This window comes from Micropterus salmoides, unplaced genomic scaffold, assembly GCF_014851395.1.
Source record: "Micropterus salmoides isolate LMB-PRFRI ecotype aquatic unplaced genomic scaffold, ASM1485139v1 Ms_hic_scaffold_4, whole genome shotgun sequence".
Classification (NCBI taxonomy): domain Eukaryota; kingdom Metazoa; phylum Chordata; class Actinopteri; order Centrarchiformes; family Centrarchidae; genus Micropterus; species Micropterus salmoides.
The window spans coordinates 10,289,678-10,305,205 of NW_024043372.1; the positions used below are offsets into that span (position 1 = coordinate 10,289,678).

A 15,528-nucleotide genomic window follows, 5' to 3' on the forward strand; every position below is an offset into this window, starting at 1 on the left:
AAATTTTGGATTGTAGTTGGTATTTTTGCACTCACCTTTCATCAGTTAAAGACATTATTTTATTGCACTGGAAATCACAGGAATCTGCATGTTTTACCCAAGAATAATGGCTTAAAGACTATTTAGAGCGCATATCAAGGATGGACTGGAGGGACCATGGATTCTGATGAAAAAATAATCTGTCTGCCTAATCTTACTTACTTTGGACCCTTTCTTTTATTGTTTGCTGTTACCCTCTGTGTTATTGGCTTTATGCAAGCAAAGTGGGAATTTCTGGCACACCACGACATACTACCAAGTTGCACGGAGAAAGGAACAACAAAGTTGTTCTTTATACTGCAAGTGGGATAGGAGTTTTGACCTCCCCTTTTGGCTTTTTGGCCAAGGCAACTTGCAATTATAGCCAGGGTTTGTTGCCATGCTTTTTATTCTGATGGAGTCGCGTCGGAAGTCTCACCTTGGTTGCTGACAGAGCATCTTACGCTTTACACAATCTGGAAACGTCACACACTCACCCTGAACCGAGAGGCGTGACTGACAGTCGTCTTGTCCAATCAGGGCGCGGTTGTGTAGCTCGTTGTCCATCCTGTCTGTCTGCCGCTCCCTGTTAGCTGAACGGAGACGAAGGGCTGTTTTATGTCTCAGTAACAGTTAAAATACAAACTCCAAACGTGGTTAATCTTAGAAAAAGTCTTAACACAGTGGCCAGGTAACGGTTAGTGCTCGCAGGTGTGTTTACTCTGACTGAAAAGGTGTTCCGGACCGTGAGTAACGTTATTTCCCTTCCTCTTTGGTGTTTGTTCCTGTGGTCTGAAGAAGATTAAAAAGAACTGCTCCGATAAGGTGATTTACAAAGTTGACAGTACTGTGTGTGTGTGTGTAAAACAAATATAGCTTGTGTGTGTGTGTGTGTGTGTGTGTGTATGTGTGTGTGTGTGTGTATATATATATATATATATATATATATATATATATATATATATATATATCATATTAAATGCTGTTCTGTTATTCTGTTTATTTATGTTGAGTTTTTACTATGCCTGCAACTATTATGTTCATGATCACTTAATCTGCGACTATTTTCACGATTGTGTCAAAAATTGTAAAAATGCTCATCACAATGTCCCAGAGCCCACAGTGACTATTTAAATTGCTAAGCTGGTCCAACCAACAGTCCCAAAACCCAAAGACTCTTGATTTACTATCATTTACTAAAGCAGCAAACCCTGAACCAGCAAATGTTTGCAATTTTAGCTTAAAAAATAATCAGAAATCATAAACATTTGTGTTTTGTCGATCATTCCTGCCAAATTATTTTGGTGGAATTATTATAATAATTATTTCCTATTTCTATACTTGCCACAAATGCGGTTGAATAATGGGTTGCCATCCCACAGCAGTGTGTAACCAGGCTGATGCGGAGGTGCCAGGCTGTATGGTTCTTCCACACGCTACTGACACTCCTGTTTGTTAAATTAATATATTTTTTAATTGCCAATACGTCTTGTTTCTTCAGACTTCAAACATCCAATCCACCAAACAAGAGTCAACAGCAAAGAAAAGCTGTTTGGCATTGTCAGAGAAAATTTGGCAAATATTCCAGGGGTGCAACCCACATACTCAGCTCTGCTGCTCATCCCATAAATGCATGTTCCTCACAAATGTGGCACCATTTAAAAGTGACAAGAAGCATTGTTACAACAAAGAAGTAATCTACCAAACATAAATTTCCTTACTTTTTGTGCGGAGTTCCTTTCAGTCGATTAAACAGCTAATCGTTGCAGCTCAAAAATGTATATGTTTTAAAAATATATATTTTCACACTTGCTTTACACAAGATCTGTGTCCCATGCCAATAAAGCCCCACTGAATTGAAAACAGGTGTGTGTTTTACTGTGCTGGTTAAACTAGTTTTACAGCCTCAGTTGAAGGTGGAGTATGTGATTCTGGAGAAACCGTTTTGATGTTTGATCTCAACAGCCAAATAAGAGTGGATAAGATGGTTTCCCAGAGTCAGCACACCAGCTCCAGATAGCGATACTCACATCTTTCCTTCAGACAAAACAATTCTAACCGATTGGTTCTCTCTTACATAGCAACCCTTTGTTACCCACAAGGGGGGACCTCTGGGTCGGAAAAGTAAAGCCAATATCGGAGAGCCTTAAACCTGCATTTGTCCTAACAGCCAGCAGGGGGCGACTCCACAAGTTGCAAAAAGAAGTCAGGTTGTATAGAAGTCTATGAGAAATGATCCTTCTTCGCACTTGATTTATTTCCTCAGTTAACACTTTCATAATGAATTTATCGTCTCAATTGCTTGTTTGAAGTCTTCTTCAGTACAGCACGATGTTCATTTTCTAAATTATGGTCCCATTTAGAGGAGAATAGAAGATAAAGTAGAGTATGCTTTAGGGCACGGCTACCTTGTGATTGACAAGTTGCTAATAGGGTGACCTGTCAGGCATAGCAATGTGTGTCCCTCTCCAGCTCCACCCTCTTGTTCAAATATGATCACTTCTGGCTCCAAAACACTAAGATGGGCAGCTGTTACTGATTGGCTGGAATAGTGTTGACTGGCTGATTGTTTTACATTTACAGATCTAGGACTGTGTACAAACATTACTTTTTTTTTTCAGCACACAGAATAGGCAGCTAGCGTACTATGAGGAGATATTTGCTGAATCTGACAGTATATTGTGTGTGTATATATATATATATATATAGTATATTGGATTAGGTTTTTTTTCCAGAATCTCATACCCCACCTTTAATCTCCTTTCAGTTTCGTGTTGGTGTTTCCTACAGGTGCTGCTCGCTCGGTTCCTTCACTTTAGAAGAATATAGTCAGGTACATCAGTGGCATCAACTCGGCAACAGTTCATCATTTAATTTGGCCAGTAAAGAGTCAGGTGTATTTGCAGGATCCCAGCAGATTTTTTTGGGAAAAAATAGGGAGTTTGAATTACAGAGTGTCTTTGAAAGTGTCTGCGTTCAGGTTCATTTATTGATGGTTTTGTTTATGTAAGAGATGGTTACGGTTTGGTGAAAGCTGTAGTTATGGTTATGATAATAATTACATTACTTTGTCAGATATTTTTTATTTAAGTGACATACAGAACAAGTACTTGTTTAAGTCATTTATCAATCGAAATTTCAGTCGTTCTCTGGTTGCAGCTTCTCCAGTGTAAGGATTTGCTGTTTAATGTTGTTGTAAAATAAATTTTGGACTGTTGGTCAGACAAGACACTTTTTAAGACATCACTTTAGGGCTGGGCAATTAATAAAAATGTATTTTCAATTATGATTTTGGCTTCCAACGATTATATTAAACAAGATAATTGAGATAAGATGATTATTTTTGTTTCGTAGTGATGGCTTTGTTCTATGTTGTGTTATATATCAAGTGCACCCCTTTCCTTTACAGTAGAGGCTCCCACCGCTTCCTAAAAGTTCAAGACCCCCTCAGCCAGGCTGTGGCATGTTCAGTTCACCTCTAACCGAGATGACCCGTGGGTTATAACTGTAAAACCTGTTATTCAACATTTTTAGCTCAAGCCAGTGGCATTTTACACTGCATAAATAAGCCTAGCTGCCTTTTCCTCTACTCATTTTTTAACAAATTACGCATAGTGTGTGCCTATTTATACTTTTCTTACTCACTGTTGGTTTAAGGCACTGCATCTCCCGACACCACGGTTGGATTTCAGCATTATGTAACGTAACGAGTTGTGGTCAGCACAGTAGTTCACCTGTCACCTGCTTTGCTATGTGGAAGGAACCTGTTAGCAGAACTGATAAAATCACATGTTCTACTTGACTACAGACTATTCATGACTTTGTTTCTGTGGTGCAGCAGTGAAGTAACTGTGACATTTGATTTTTTTCTACTGCAGACTGAAGAAATCCTAAAGACAATCTGTTTGGGTTCAGTGTTAAAGTCTGTAGCTGTAGCTTCCTGGTTAATATATGTTTGTGTTGCCGTTGAGTAGGGCTGCAACTACTTATTAATTTCATTCATCATTCCTCAGTTGTTTGGTCCAATCAATGTTCATCATTATTCCCTAAAGCCCAAGGTGGTGTCTTCCCATCGCTTGTTTTGTTTGTTCGAACCCCAAAGATGACTCAAGTTACCACAATAGTTGCTGATTCATGTTCAGTGGATCGATTAATGGACAGCTCCAATCATCTGGTCCATCTATTTGTCTGTAATTCTACCTAATGTCCCAGAGCACTCTTGTGTTATGGATGTGGTAGTAAAAGGTGGTTTGTGTTGGTTGTTGTTCTTGTGATTTGATGACATCTCCTTTTCAACTAAACAACCTGTCCTGAGACTGGAGCTGTTCTGTAACAACATATATTTTGAACTGAATCCTGATCTGAATGTTTCTCTCTGCCCCCCCTCAGATGGCGGACTGTGTCACTAAGGTGGAGCTGAGTGTCTCTTGTTCTGACCTGCTGAATAAAGATGTCAGATCAAAGTCTGATCCTCTGTGCGTGCTGCTGCAGAGCTCAGGAGGAGACACCTGGACTGAGGTAACATGGCAGAAACACTTCAGGATACACAGGTCTTTGTTTTATTTTATGTGAGATAAATGAAACAAAAAAAAACCATCCCCCCTCTCTCTGTCAGCTGGGTCGTACTGAGCGTGTAAAGAACTCCTGCAGCCCGTCCTTCAGTCAGCGACTCAGAGTGGATTATAACTTTGAGACGGTTCAGAACCTAAAGCTGGGTGTCTACGATATCGACAACACTAGCGCTGACCTCGGCGATGATGACTACCTGGGAGGGGTGGAGCTAACACTGGGACAGGTACATACCAGAGCAACTAATACCAGACTCACTGAAACAGGTTTAGTGGAAACAGATGGCTAAACTCCTCCCTGCTCTTCAGGCTGTACTGATGTGGTTTTTTTGTTGTTAAACTTTAATGATATGTTACTGTTTTATACTAATTTGGAGATGGTGTGTTGGTCGATCAGTCCGGCACTTTGGTCAAGACTGAAATATCATCTCAGCTGTTGTTCAATGGTGTTTTACTTAGAAATCATAAATCCACCTAAACTTTGATTCACGTTCCATTATTAGTTTTCCCTAAATAAGTAGGTCAATATGTTGACACAAGACAATATTGGGCAGATAATTGAAAACTTGACTAAATAATTACTCAAACAAGCTGATTTGTTTTGTTAACAAATGAAACACGTAGGTAAAATAGTTAATTTCTTTTATTAAAAGGTTTTAAGACTCATTAACAAATTGGATCATTATATTTGCATTTCACCCAATGATTCATTTCATTATCGATTAATCTGCTGATTATTTTCACAATGAATTGATCAATCTTCAGTCCAAAACCCAAAGAAAATCAAAATACCTCACCGCCCCCTGCTGGACAAACAGTGTAGTCACAGTTTCTAAATTATATGGACTGCATTTATAAAATGTGTTTATCCAAAGGGCTTTACAGAATCAGCTGTCTATACAGTAATAATGATTTAATAATCATCTTTATTGTCCACACAACACACACAATGGACATGGTTCCAGTGTGAATGGTGTTAACAAATTTGGCAAAGTTGTTGCACTTTGGCACCAAGATTTTTTGTAAATGTTCTTTTGGTTGCGGCGGTGGCTCTACAGCGTCTTTCCAAGGGCACTTTTATAAATTATTTTAAAAACGGTCTGATACAGGAAGACAGTCTGTTACCATAGATTCATCTGAAGAATAACCTCCTCTGTGTGTATTTCAGATAGTTTCCAGTAAAACTATCTCCAGACCTCTGCAGCTGAAGAAAGGCAAACCTGCAGGGAAAGGAACCATCACTGTATGTACCCTGTGTACTGTGTGTGTGTGTGCAAAGATCTTTTGTTCCATATTAAAAATATAACTTTAAAATATTTTTTATTAATATATCACTAGATTATCATTGTGAGAATCCTGTTATGTGATGATCAGTATTCAGATTATTGCGAGGTAATGACTGTGTGTGTGTGTGTGTGTGTGTGTGTGTGTGTGTAGATCACAGCAGAGGAGATAAAGGACAACAGAGCCATTGTGTTGGAGTTTGAGGCTAGAAACCTTGACAAGAAGGTAACTCTTCTCCCCTTCCTTCCTTCCCACTTTTCTAAACTGTATTTTTTTTTCTATTTTGCTGAACATCATCTTTCTCATCTTCCTCTTCAACACCGCCACCTCTTCAGGACTGTGTTGCACCAGCTCTTCATAAATCCATCAATAAGTTTGTGTGTGAAGGCAAATTCTCACAGATTCTTTACTGTTTGTGATCAATATTTATTTGCCGTCATGTCCCTTTTCTGTAGCGACTGTTTGCTTGAATGGAAGCCTGATGTGCCTTTAGGTTCCCTGTCTGAAGTCTTTGCCAATAAAAACAGCGCTCTCCAGGAGAAATCCTGCAGCGGAAATAATGTTTCTCTAATTCCGGTCCCACTCATGACGCTTGGGAAATACTGGAGAAACAAGATTAAAACTGGTTACTTCAGCACATGCAAACACACTGAATAAGAATCTTGTTGTGTTTTCTTTATTGAGGATACGTTTGGAAAATCTGATCCGTTCCTGGAGTTTTTTAAACAGGGAGACGATGGGAAGTGGCAGCTGGTCCACAGAACAGAGGTAAACACACACATAAGCACACACACACACACACACAGGATGATGTTATTCTGATGAAGATGATGGTGAATATGATAATGATGAATGTTTGTGTGTAGGTGGTGAAGAACAATCTGAACCCCTCCTGGAAGATGTTTACTGTTCCTCTACAGACGTTCTGCAGCAGCGACCTCGAAAAGCCGCTGAAGGTTCCACCAATCAGAATCCACCTTTGGTCATAACAACCAATCAAATCTTCTACAGTTACATTAAATATCCTACTCCTCCTCCTCCTGCAGGTGGATTGCTCTGATCATGACGGTGATGGATCTCATGATCTGATTGGTTCTTTCACCACTAAAGTCTCTGAGCTTCAGAAAACTGCACATGGTTCACGGGTAAGATCACTGATGTTACATTTTTTTGACATCTTAGTATTGGCTGGTCAGAGGTCACGACATCTTTAAACTCTCTGATGTGTTGCCTTCCAGGTGGAGTTTGACTGTATCCACCCCGAGAAACAGAAGAAAAAGAAGAGCTACAAGAACTCTGGAGTTGTCTCTGTAAAGAGCTGTAAGGTAGAGACCACATTACCCAGAGTTCCCTGCTGGGAAGCGCTGCTTTGTAAACCACAAAGCTGTCAAGTAGGACTTGTTGTCAGCCTGAGAACAGATTCCTCATTTGATCAGTTGTAATAATCTGTCATCTACATCAAGCTATCTGATTGGTGGAGCCTGCTCCAAGGAAGCTTTGCAACCTGTAGACACTGCTCAGGGAGGAAAAGTCATTGAATGAGGTGGAGTCATATATGGTCCCAGAGGCAGTGAAGTACAGTTTTTAGATTGCAGTCTGGGAATCTACACCAGATGTGAGACGTTAGTGCTGTGAAACCACTACTGAAGCGTACATCCTTTCAGTCCATGTTGACTGCACTGTTTTCACCAGGTTGAAGGAGCACCAGAACTTTTCTGGACAAAAGTAGTTTTTCAGTGGGCTCTATGGAGAGTATACAGAGGGCAAACTTGATTTTTCTGCTTCCCTATTCACTGTATCTTTTTACGCCCACAGTGAAACCAAAAAGCTCAAACTGGAGGCCTTGATCTGTTCACAACATATAGGTAGTGGGAGATTTGTGCGATTTGAACTGCTGCTTGTGACAAAATTAAAAACCTAATTTGGAATTGAAACTGAAACGTGAGATGGACAGGGATGGATGTCGGACTCTCAAAACAATAAACCACTTACGTGTCTTGAAGCAGGTCAGGTGGCTATCTGATATATAAAAAAGTGTAAATACAACAAGCATCAGAGACTGTTGAAATTTGTTGGAACCTGAAGTTTATTTTTTTAACTTCAAGTAGTTTTTCTGATATGTTTATGTATTTTATTGATTGTGTTTTCTATAATGTACACATAGATGCATGAGTGATTCTTTCACTTACCCTGTTTTTCCTGTGTGTTTGCAGCTGGTGGCTCAGTACACCTTCCTGGACTATATCATGGGCGGCTGCCAGATTAACTTCACTGTATGTAAACATCAATAAACACACATTTTAAATGCTTTATTTGAATCCACCAATCACATTCAAGTTTACATGATGAAAATCAAAGATTGCAAAATATTGTGTTCTTGAGATAATGAGACCTTAAATTAGTAATCATAATCTCATAATTGATCCGTTAAAAACACAATTTATAAACTGGTCGATTAAATTAACATGTAAACAATGTATCTGAATAATGAATGAATGAATGTTTGTAGGTGGGGGTTCATGAATGATGAATGAATGAATGAATGTTGTGTGAACACTGTAGGTGGGGATCGACTTCACCGGCTCTAATGGGGATCCTCGCTCGCCCAACTCTCTCCACTACATGAGTCCTGACGGGTTGAACCAGTACCTGTCTGCTCTGTGGTCTGTGGGTGAGGTGGTCCGGGATTATGACACGTTAGTATACTCGTACACAGCCTACACCTGGAAAAACTACAGGATCAAAAATACGCACCACACCTGAACCATGCAGACACAGTCCCTACATCCCTAACCCTAAACCCCAAAAACTAAACCTTACACCCTGTTCTCTGAAGTCTGTTACCTAAACCCTAGTTCCTACACCCCTATAATCCTAATTCCTACGCTGCACTCTGAACCCTATAATCTAAACCCTAATATCTGCACCCTAAATCCTACGTTTTTCATCCTAAACCCTACATCATATACACTTCATTAACCCCACACTCCTACACTGTATGGTGCTCTAGTTCCTACATCCCAAATCCTACACTCTGTACCGTAAACTTTGTCTTACTCCACCAACACCCTAATCCCTAAATACAGCCTTAAAATTTTATTTAAATTCCAAAATTCTAAAAATCTAAATAAGAGAATATTAAAAAGTGATTTTACTTATTTGACTGTAACAGTGGTTATTCTGTGTTTCCTGTTTCAGTGATAAACTCTTCCCAGCCTTTGGTTTTGGAGCCAAACTGCCTCCAGACTACCAGGTCAGTCTCTCTTACCAACCAATCACAGCAGGGCATCATTCTACAGGCTCCACTGATCTTCCAAATGTGACATTTTCCCCCCTGTCCAGAGTCTGGGGTCTAATTTCAAATTTTTTGATTTAGTTAAACTAAATTAACTACAAAAAAATCTGAAAGTCGAAATCAGTTTTCTAAGCAGCCAATCAGAGTAGAGCTTGTAGATTGTCAGGTTTATTGAACTGTGAAATGTGTTGTTGATCTTGCAGGCTGCACACCATGAATTCGCCCTCAACTTCAACCCCACTAACCCCTACTGTCAAGGTACACACACACACACACAGTAAAGTCCAGTAACCAAAATCTTACATTATAATAAGTGTGATGCATTATTTAAAGTCTTTTCACTTCTTCTTCTTTGGCAAGAAGTCCCAGGAAGTACCGGGAATTCAGTTGAATAAATTCAACCCTAATTTGATTTCTCTGTTTTCATATATGCCTGGTTGTTTCAGGTGTTATATCTAAAAACATGACCATTAATGTTAAACTGCTTCCCCTCTGTCTCTCTCAGGTATTGAGGGGATTGTTACCGCCTACAGGATGGTTTTGCCTCAGCTCAGACTCTCTGGACCTACAAACTTTTCTCCAATCATCAATCATGTTGCTTCCATCGCCGCCGCAGCTGCGCAAGACAACAGTGCCTCTGTGAGGACACACAAACGCGCACCAACACACACAAACTCTCAAAAAAACATTAACCAAAACACACACTCACACTTTGACTTACGTCTGTGTCTCTCTGCAGCAATACTCCGTCCTTCTCATCCTCACTGATGGTGAGATCACTGACTTTGACCAGACCAAGGACGCCATTGTTCGGGCGTCGCGTCTGCCGCTGTCAATCATCATTGTAGGGGTGGGGCCTGCGGATTTTAAGGCCATGGAGCTTCTGGATGGGGACAACGGTGTGCTGAAATCGACGGCGGGGGAGGCCGTCGCCAGAGATATTGTCCAGTTTGTCCCATACAGACAGTTCAAAGATGTAAGGCTGTGTGTGTGTGTGTGTGTTTGTTCATAGATGACAGTTGTGCAAGTCTATTTTTGCATATCAGATTCTTGTTATGTGTATTTTTCAAAGTTACACTCATTTCCCTCAATTTGTTAACATTCTTAAAAATAATTGATTTGACTAACTCAGACTAATGAAACCTCAAGCTTCATATAAACTTTGAGATATGTTTATGAACAAAACAAGGACTTCGCATTTTGCCCCATCACTTAAATTGGAAGCACATTAGAAAGGGATCTTTTCATAGCCAGTATGCAAAGACAAAAATGACTACAAGCAAAATGTGTTTCAATGTTCATATGGACACCTGAGTATTGTTTTTATGTCAGACTTGAAATATTGCCAAGTTATCCTTTCAGGACACCAGACAGGCACTTACATCTCTTTCTCTCTCTCTCCAGGCTCCCAAGCAGGCTCTGGCTCAGTCTGTTCTCGCTGAGGTTCCCAACCAGCTGGTCTCTTATTTCAAAATGAGAGGTCTTGATCCACCTAAAGCTGCACCCAAAGTCTAAACCTGGTCCTCGCAAAGCCTAAACCCCCACCTGTGCACACTCCCCAATCCCACACATAATGCTGAATGTCCACCCTCATCTCATTCCAGGAACAGTCACAAAGTCGACACCCCTTCAGGGATCATCCTCATGTGTTACATGGAATCCCAGCCAATCACAATGCAGTATTGAGCTGTAAGCCAATCGGGATGCCCATTGTTTTAAAAATCAGTTTTAATTTGTATCCTTTTTATTCAATAAGTGGAATGAAAATAATGTAGTATAGATGATTGATTATTGATTCCCTCTGCTGCTTCTACACTAACTATGCAGATAACGTGTTACAAACGTGTTTAACAATCACAGAGCCAGACTCACACGCACACACACAAGAAGATAATGTCTCCATTATCTTTGTCATAGTAACAGAAGAAGGTCAATGATCCCCTGAGTGCTGAACTTGTGTAAAAACTGTATTGACTTTTTGTGGGGAGAAGTTTTATCCCATTCACTTCAATACAGTCAGTTTTATCACAGTAGCATCTAGTGGGCATTAAAAGAACTGCAGCTGTAGGTACCATTGGTGACACTATGCACCATGAGCCAGGTGTGTGTGTGTGTATGGCTCTGATAAGCTTTATTGATCAGGAATAGATACTTTGCTTTTGCTCTAAATGATGGAAAACAGAATCATGAAAGATATTATATACTTTTTAGCATAGCTTTACTACTATAGCCTTAATGTAAAACTTTACTATAGCCTTACTGTAGGTCTGTGGCCTGTCTGACCTTAGCACGCTGCTTCAGCCTGAATGTTTCCAGATTGTTCTCGCTTGACACTCAAGTTCAACCTGTGTTCCTAAAATGGGGCTGACCCCTCTTTGACCCTTAAAATACCAAAACCAATCACCTGCAACGTCCCATACCTATCTGTTTTATACACAAGTTAGGCAGCGTGTCGCATGTGAAAAGTAGCACTTTTAACGTGGACTGGCTTCAGGCAGTAGAAGCACCAATTGATCTAATAATAAAAACTAAACCTCTTCAGAATGATAGCATAAAAGACAATATTGAAATAACAGTATGAATATGGACTGGAGTAAAGTCTACAGATGACGAGGTCTCTGAAAGTGCCTTTTTGAGTAAACTCTTAACAGAAAGACTCTCCGACTTGAATGTTTGCTGGGAGTCAACATGGTCGCCTTAGTCATGATGTAATGCTGCGTTCAGGCTGTGTGGAAGTTAATACTGTCAGCATCCAAGTGAGCTTTTTTTCAAGTTGTAGGTTAATAATAGGTTTATGTCTGAAAAGTGAACAAACATGGCGCCCACACACACACACTGCCAAAGCTTCATCTGCAACCACTTTAAATCACTTAGAATTGTTTTTTTACATCGCCCTTTTAACCACTTAAAATCACCTCTTCTGTGGTGGATGTTGACAGAAATAATAATTGCATTTTAATAAAAGCATTTTTTCAGGGTCCACTATATTAAACAGATATATTTGTATTTCATGTTATTTGTAGCGCTTGCTTTTTTTTTTACTTTATAAAATTAGTTAACTCATGTTTGGGAACAGTCTGTAACAAAATAATCTCTTAATAGTTTTTGCAGCTTACAACTGCAACTGTAAAGCACTTTTAAATGACAAAGTGCTCAATGAATGCAGAGAACATCTTTGAACAGAGGCGGGTCATGATTTCCACTCAGATGTCCACCACAAGTTCTATGTTTAGTGACGACGCCTGAGCAAACTCCCTCTGCTGAAAGACTGAGATGTGGTTGAAAGCTCTGGGGACCGTTAAAGTGATGGTTTTTTTTGTTGTTATTTTGTCAGACACAGTAGTTATTTCTTTTTTTGTTACTTGAAGGAGTATTTGATATTGCTCTGTCTGCCTCTTCAGACTTTATTTCCAAGACAACAATATAAATCTATCCTGAGTTTACAGATACATTTTGAATTTTCTGGTCAGATTTGAACAGCTTTTTATATTTTGACAAAAAAGAGGATGAAAGTGTTGATTTCTAAAGATGAGTCCGTATTCTAGGAGAGTAACATCTTTGTCTGTTTCATTAAGAGTTGAGACCTCCTAAACAGGCATGGATACATATGAACAATTCGTTCTTTGGTTAAACTGTTCAAACACATATCAACATAAACATCTGCTCTATTAACAGTTCAACCAAAGAACAATGAATTGTTGCTTTGTTTTATTTTTACACATTTTAGAGGCATTGGGAGATAAGTGACGCAATTATGCACAAGCAAAAAGCATTTTGAATAAAACAAAACAACCTACAGACTACTTTCTGAAGTTTCTAGGTTGACATTCATTTTAACTGAAACGGTTTGACAAAAGCGTGAGATGCCCTATGAAAACTCTAAATAAAGTGGGCCATGAGTTCAGATTTGATGTTTAATCGTCTTGTTTTGATGCCAAACTGTAGCAGATCCTGTATATTTGAAGTGTGTCCCTGGCAGGCTGCTATGATGTCCTCCTTGTTTATTTTCCTCTTCATTGCCAAATACTTGGTTTATATCTTTGTTGCAGTTGAAGGGAAATCTTGTTTTCAATACGAGATTCAACTGGGAGAAATTTCAGATGAAGGTCTGCATTTTTCATTTTAATCAGCTGTTAATTAAGTTAAATGAATATATGAAAACCTAAATCATTATTAAAATCTGATCTTTCAGCCGAACACGCTGTATTGTCACTGTAACCCAGGCTGCCAAGTCACATGGTGCTGTGATGTCATCAAGGAAAAATTTTGCCCAAATTTGTAAAAGCTCAAACCATCACAGGGATGAAAATCAGCAGCTGGAAAAGGGAAAAAGAAAGTGCTGACAGTTTTATCTTCATAAAGAACTACACCACCCAAAATGCTTTGCTCCACAGTGCAGCTAACTGTGATGAAATAGTTTCTGTCCTCTTACTGGTTGATATACACAGCATCCTGTGACCACCAGCTTTGCTGCTCACTTATTCGGCTAACTATTATTAACTCACCTGTATAACCAGTAGTTAATGCTGTCTGAAATACAATAATAAAACAACTCTGGACGTTTCCTTTCTGTGTTTAAGCTGCTGCTGTTTAAAGGATGATTCTGCTTTTTTCTGACTTTTATTTTATAATCATAGTTTTCATCATTTTTGTTGTCTCATCATCTGACTGCTCGTGTTTCTTGGCCTTTCAGACTTCTTTTTATTGACATGTTCTCAGAGCTTAGCTATTAACAAGGACAATGTTATTACTGAAATGATGAACCAAATTCAGGGGAATTTACCTGAAATGGGTTCACACTGCTCATTTGCCTTTTTTCTCATGTAAAAAAGAAATACAGTGTTTCAAAATACGAACACTGAAGCCTAAATTTAATTTAAAGTAACTGACCAGTGTTACATTAGATAGAAATAATATTTTCTATATTACTACAATACTAGGACTAACTGATTTGTGTGTGTTGCCATCAAATGCATTCAAGGAAGACGGGAGGGATTTAGAAAACCTCGCCTTGTGGCTCTCAAAAAAAATAGTATGTTAACAGTTTGTTCTTTTCTGCTGTGGTGGAAAGTACATTTATTCCAGTACTGTAACAATTTTGAGGTATGTGTACTTTAGTATTTCCAATTTCTGCTGCTCTTTACTTTTACTCCCCTTCATTAAATTGACAGCTTAAGTTACGTGTTATTTAGATATTTCAGAATCATTATCAAAGGTTAAGATAAGCTAAAACCTTTATTGATCCCATGGGAAAAATTCACAAGCTACCCAGCAGTATAGTTAAAATCATCTTTTACTTTAGTAAATCATTTGCCAGTTTGTCCACCACAGTTTTTCTGTTTCTTGTTTTTATAACTTATTTGCTTCTACCTTTAAAAGAGATAAGAAACAGACGTCAATGAAAACAGACTCCAGACCTCATGAGCCATTTTTGGTCAGTACTTTGACTTGGGCACATTTGGTTTTTAATGCAGAGCTTTTACTTAGTATTTTTACATTGTTTTACTGAAGTCAATGAACTAAGTTTTCACCGCTGTGTGTTCGTGTGTTTCTTCTAAGGAGGAAACTAGTTGAGCAACTCTATTTGCTTTCTCAAACATTAAAGAGGACCTGCCCTAACAGACACACACTGGTACCTCCCATCACCCTGTTCGACAGAAAATACACCTAGCAGTTATAGTTAACAGTTTTAGTTGCTGAAGACAGAAGACAGTAGATGAGACGACTTCAGAGAGACATGATGTAACAGGAGAACAGGTGTGTCAGTTATCAGGATCATCATGTCCATCACTGTAAATCTGAGGAGGATCTCCAACCTGCCGGGACGATATGACAGAAAGGTCGAACTCTCCTTCAGAGGTCAGTAACACAAACTAAACTGTACTACATGGATATCTTATATTAACTGGAACCAACACTCTACAGCCAAAGTATGTGGACTACTCTGTCTTACATCTTTGGTCTCGGCCTATTTTCCTGGTTTGTTCTGGGCCCCTAAATGCAACAACATACAACAATATTTTAGACAATAGTGAGCTTCCAACTTTGTTACAGTTTGTCTGCGATAAAAGAAGTACTCAGATCCTTTAAAAGTAGAAATACCACACTGTAAATATGCTCCATTGCAAGTTAAAGTTGCTGTTTTTAGGTAAAAGGTACAATAGTATAAGCAGCAAAGTGTAAAAAGAAAATGATCAAAAGACAAAGTGCTCTTTATGCGGAATGTCTCTTTTCAGATTGTTATTTTATTATATTCATTAGTCAATCACTAATATTGAAACATTAATGACTAAGTGACATTTTAATGTTGAAGCTGGTCTCATTTGAACTGCTTTATATCCAGTTAGGAAGTTTAATCTGTAA

At 38.9% G+C, this 15,528-nt stretch overlaps 2 protein-coding genes across 4 annotated transcripts in view; both read left to right on the forward strand.

Moving 5' to 3' along the window:
* The window catches only part of cpne1 (copine I), a 28,608-nt gene extending 14,881 nt beyond the window's left edge, over positions 1–13,727 (forward strand). Inside the window, exons 1-16 of one of the 3 annotated variants that reach the window (XM_038696139.1) lie at positions 599–843; positions 4,408–4,536; positions 4,634–4,813; positions 5,755–5,829; positions 6,024–6,095; positions 6,555–6,638; positions 6,737–6,826; positions 6,917–7,015; positions 7,109–7,195; positions 8,084–8,143; positions 8,433–8,566; positions 9,069–9,123; positions 9,369–9,423; positions 9,671–9,804; positions 9,905–10,141; positions 10,570–13,727. In XM_038696139.1, the coding sequence (XP_038552067.1) occupies positions 4,408–4,536; positions 4,634–4,813; positions 5,755–5,829; positions 6,024–6,095; positions 6,555–6,638; positions 6,737–6,826; positions 6,917–7,015; positions 7,109–7,195; positions 8,084–8,143; positions 8,433–8,566; positions 9,069–9,123; positions 9,369–9,423; positions 9,671–9,804; positions 9,905–10,141; positions 10,570–10,680 (1,602 nt within the window). In that variant the 5' untranslated portion in view covers positions 599–843 and the 3' untranslated portion in view covers positions 10,681–13,727. Of the gene's footprint in view, positions 1–598; positions 844–4,407; positions 4,537–4,633; positions 4,814–5,754; positions 5,830–6,023; positions 6,096–6,554; positions 6,639–6,736; positions 6,827–6,916; positions 7,016–7,108; positions 7,196–8,083; positions 8,144–8,432; positions 8,567–9,068; positions 9,124–9,368; positions 9,424–9,670; positions 9,805–9,904; positions 10,142–10,569 lie in introns of those variants that run through there. The other 2 variants (XM_038696141.1, XM_038696140.1) reach the window with 2 other exon arrangements.
* Positions 13,728–13,881: 154 nt separating this feature from the next.
* fer1l4 (fer-1 like family member 4) overlaps positions 13,882–15,528 on the forward strand; it is a 39,488-nt gene continuing 37,841 nt past the window's right edge. Inside the window, exon 1 of the mRNA XM_038696134.1 lies at positions 13,882–15,024. Coding sequence (XP_038552062.1) covers positions 14,946–15,024 — 79 coding nt within the window. The 5' untranslated portion in view covers positions 13,882–14,945. The remainder of the gene's footprint in view (positions 15,025–15,528) is intronic.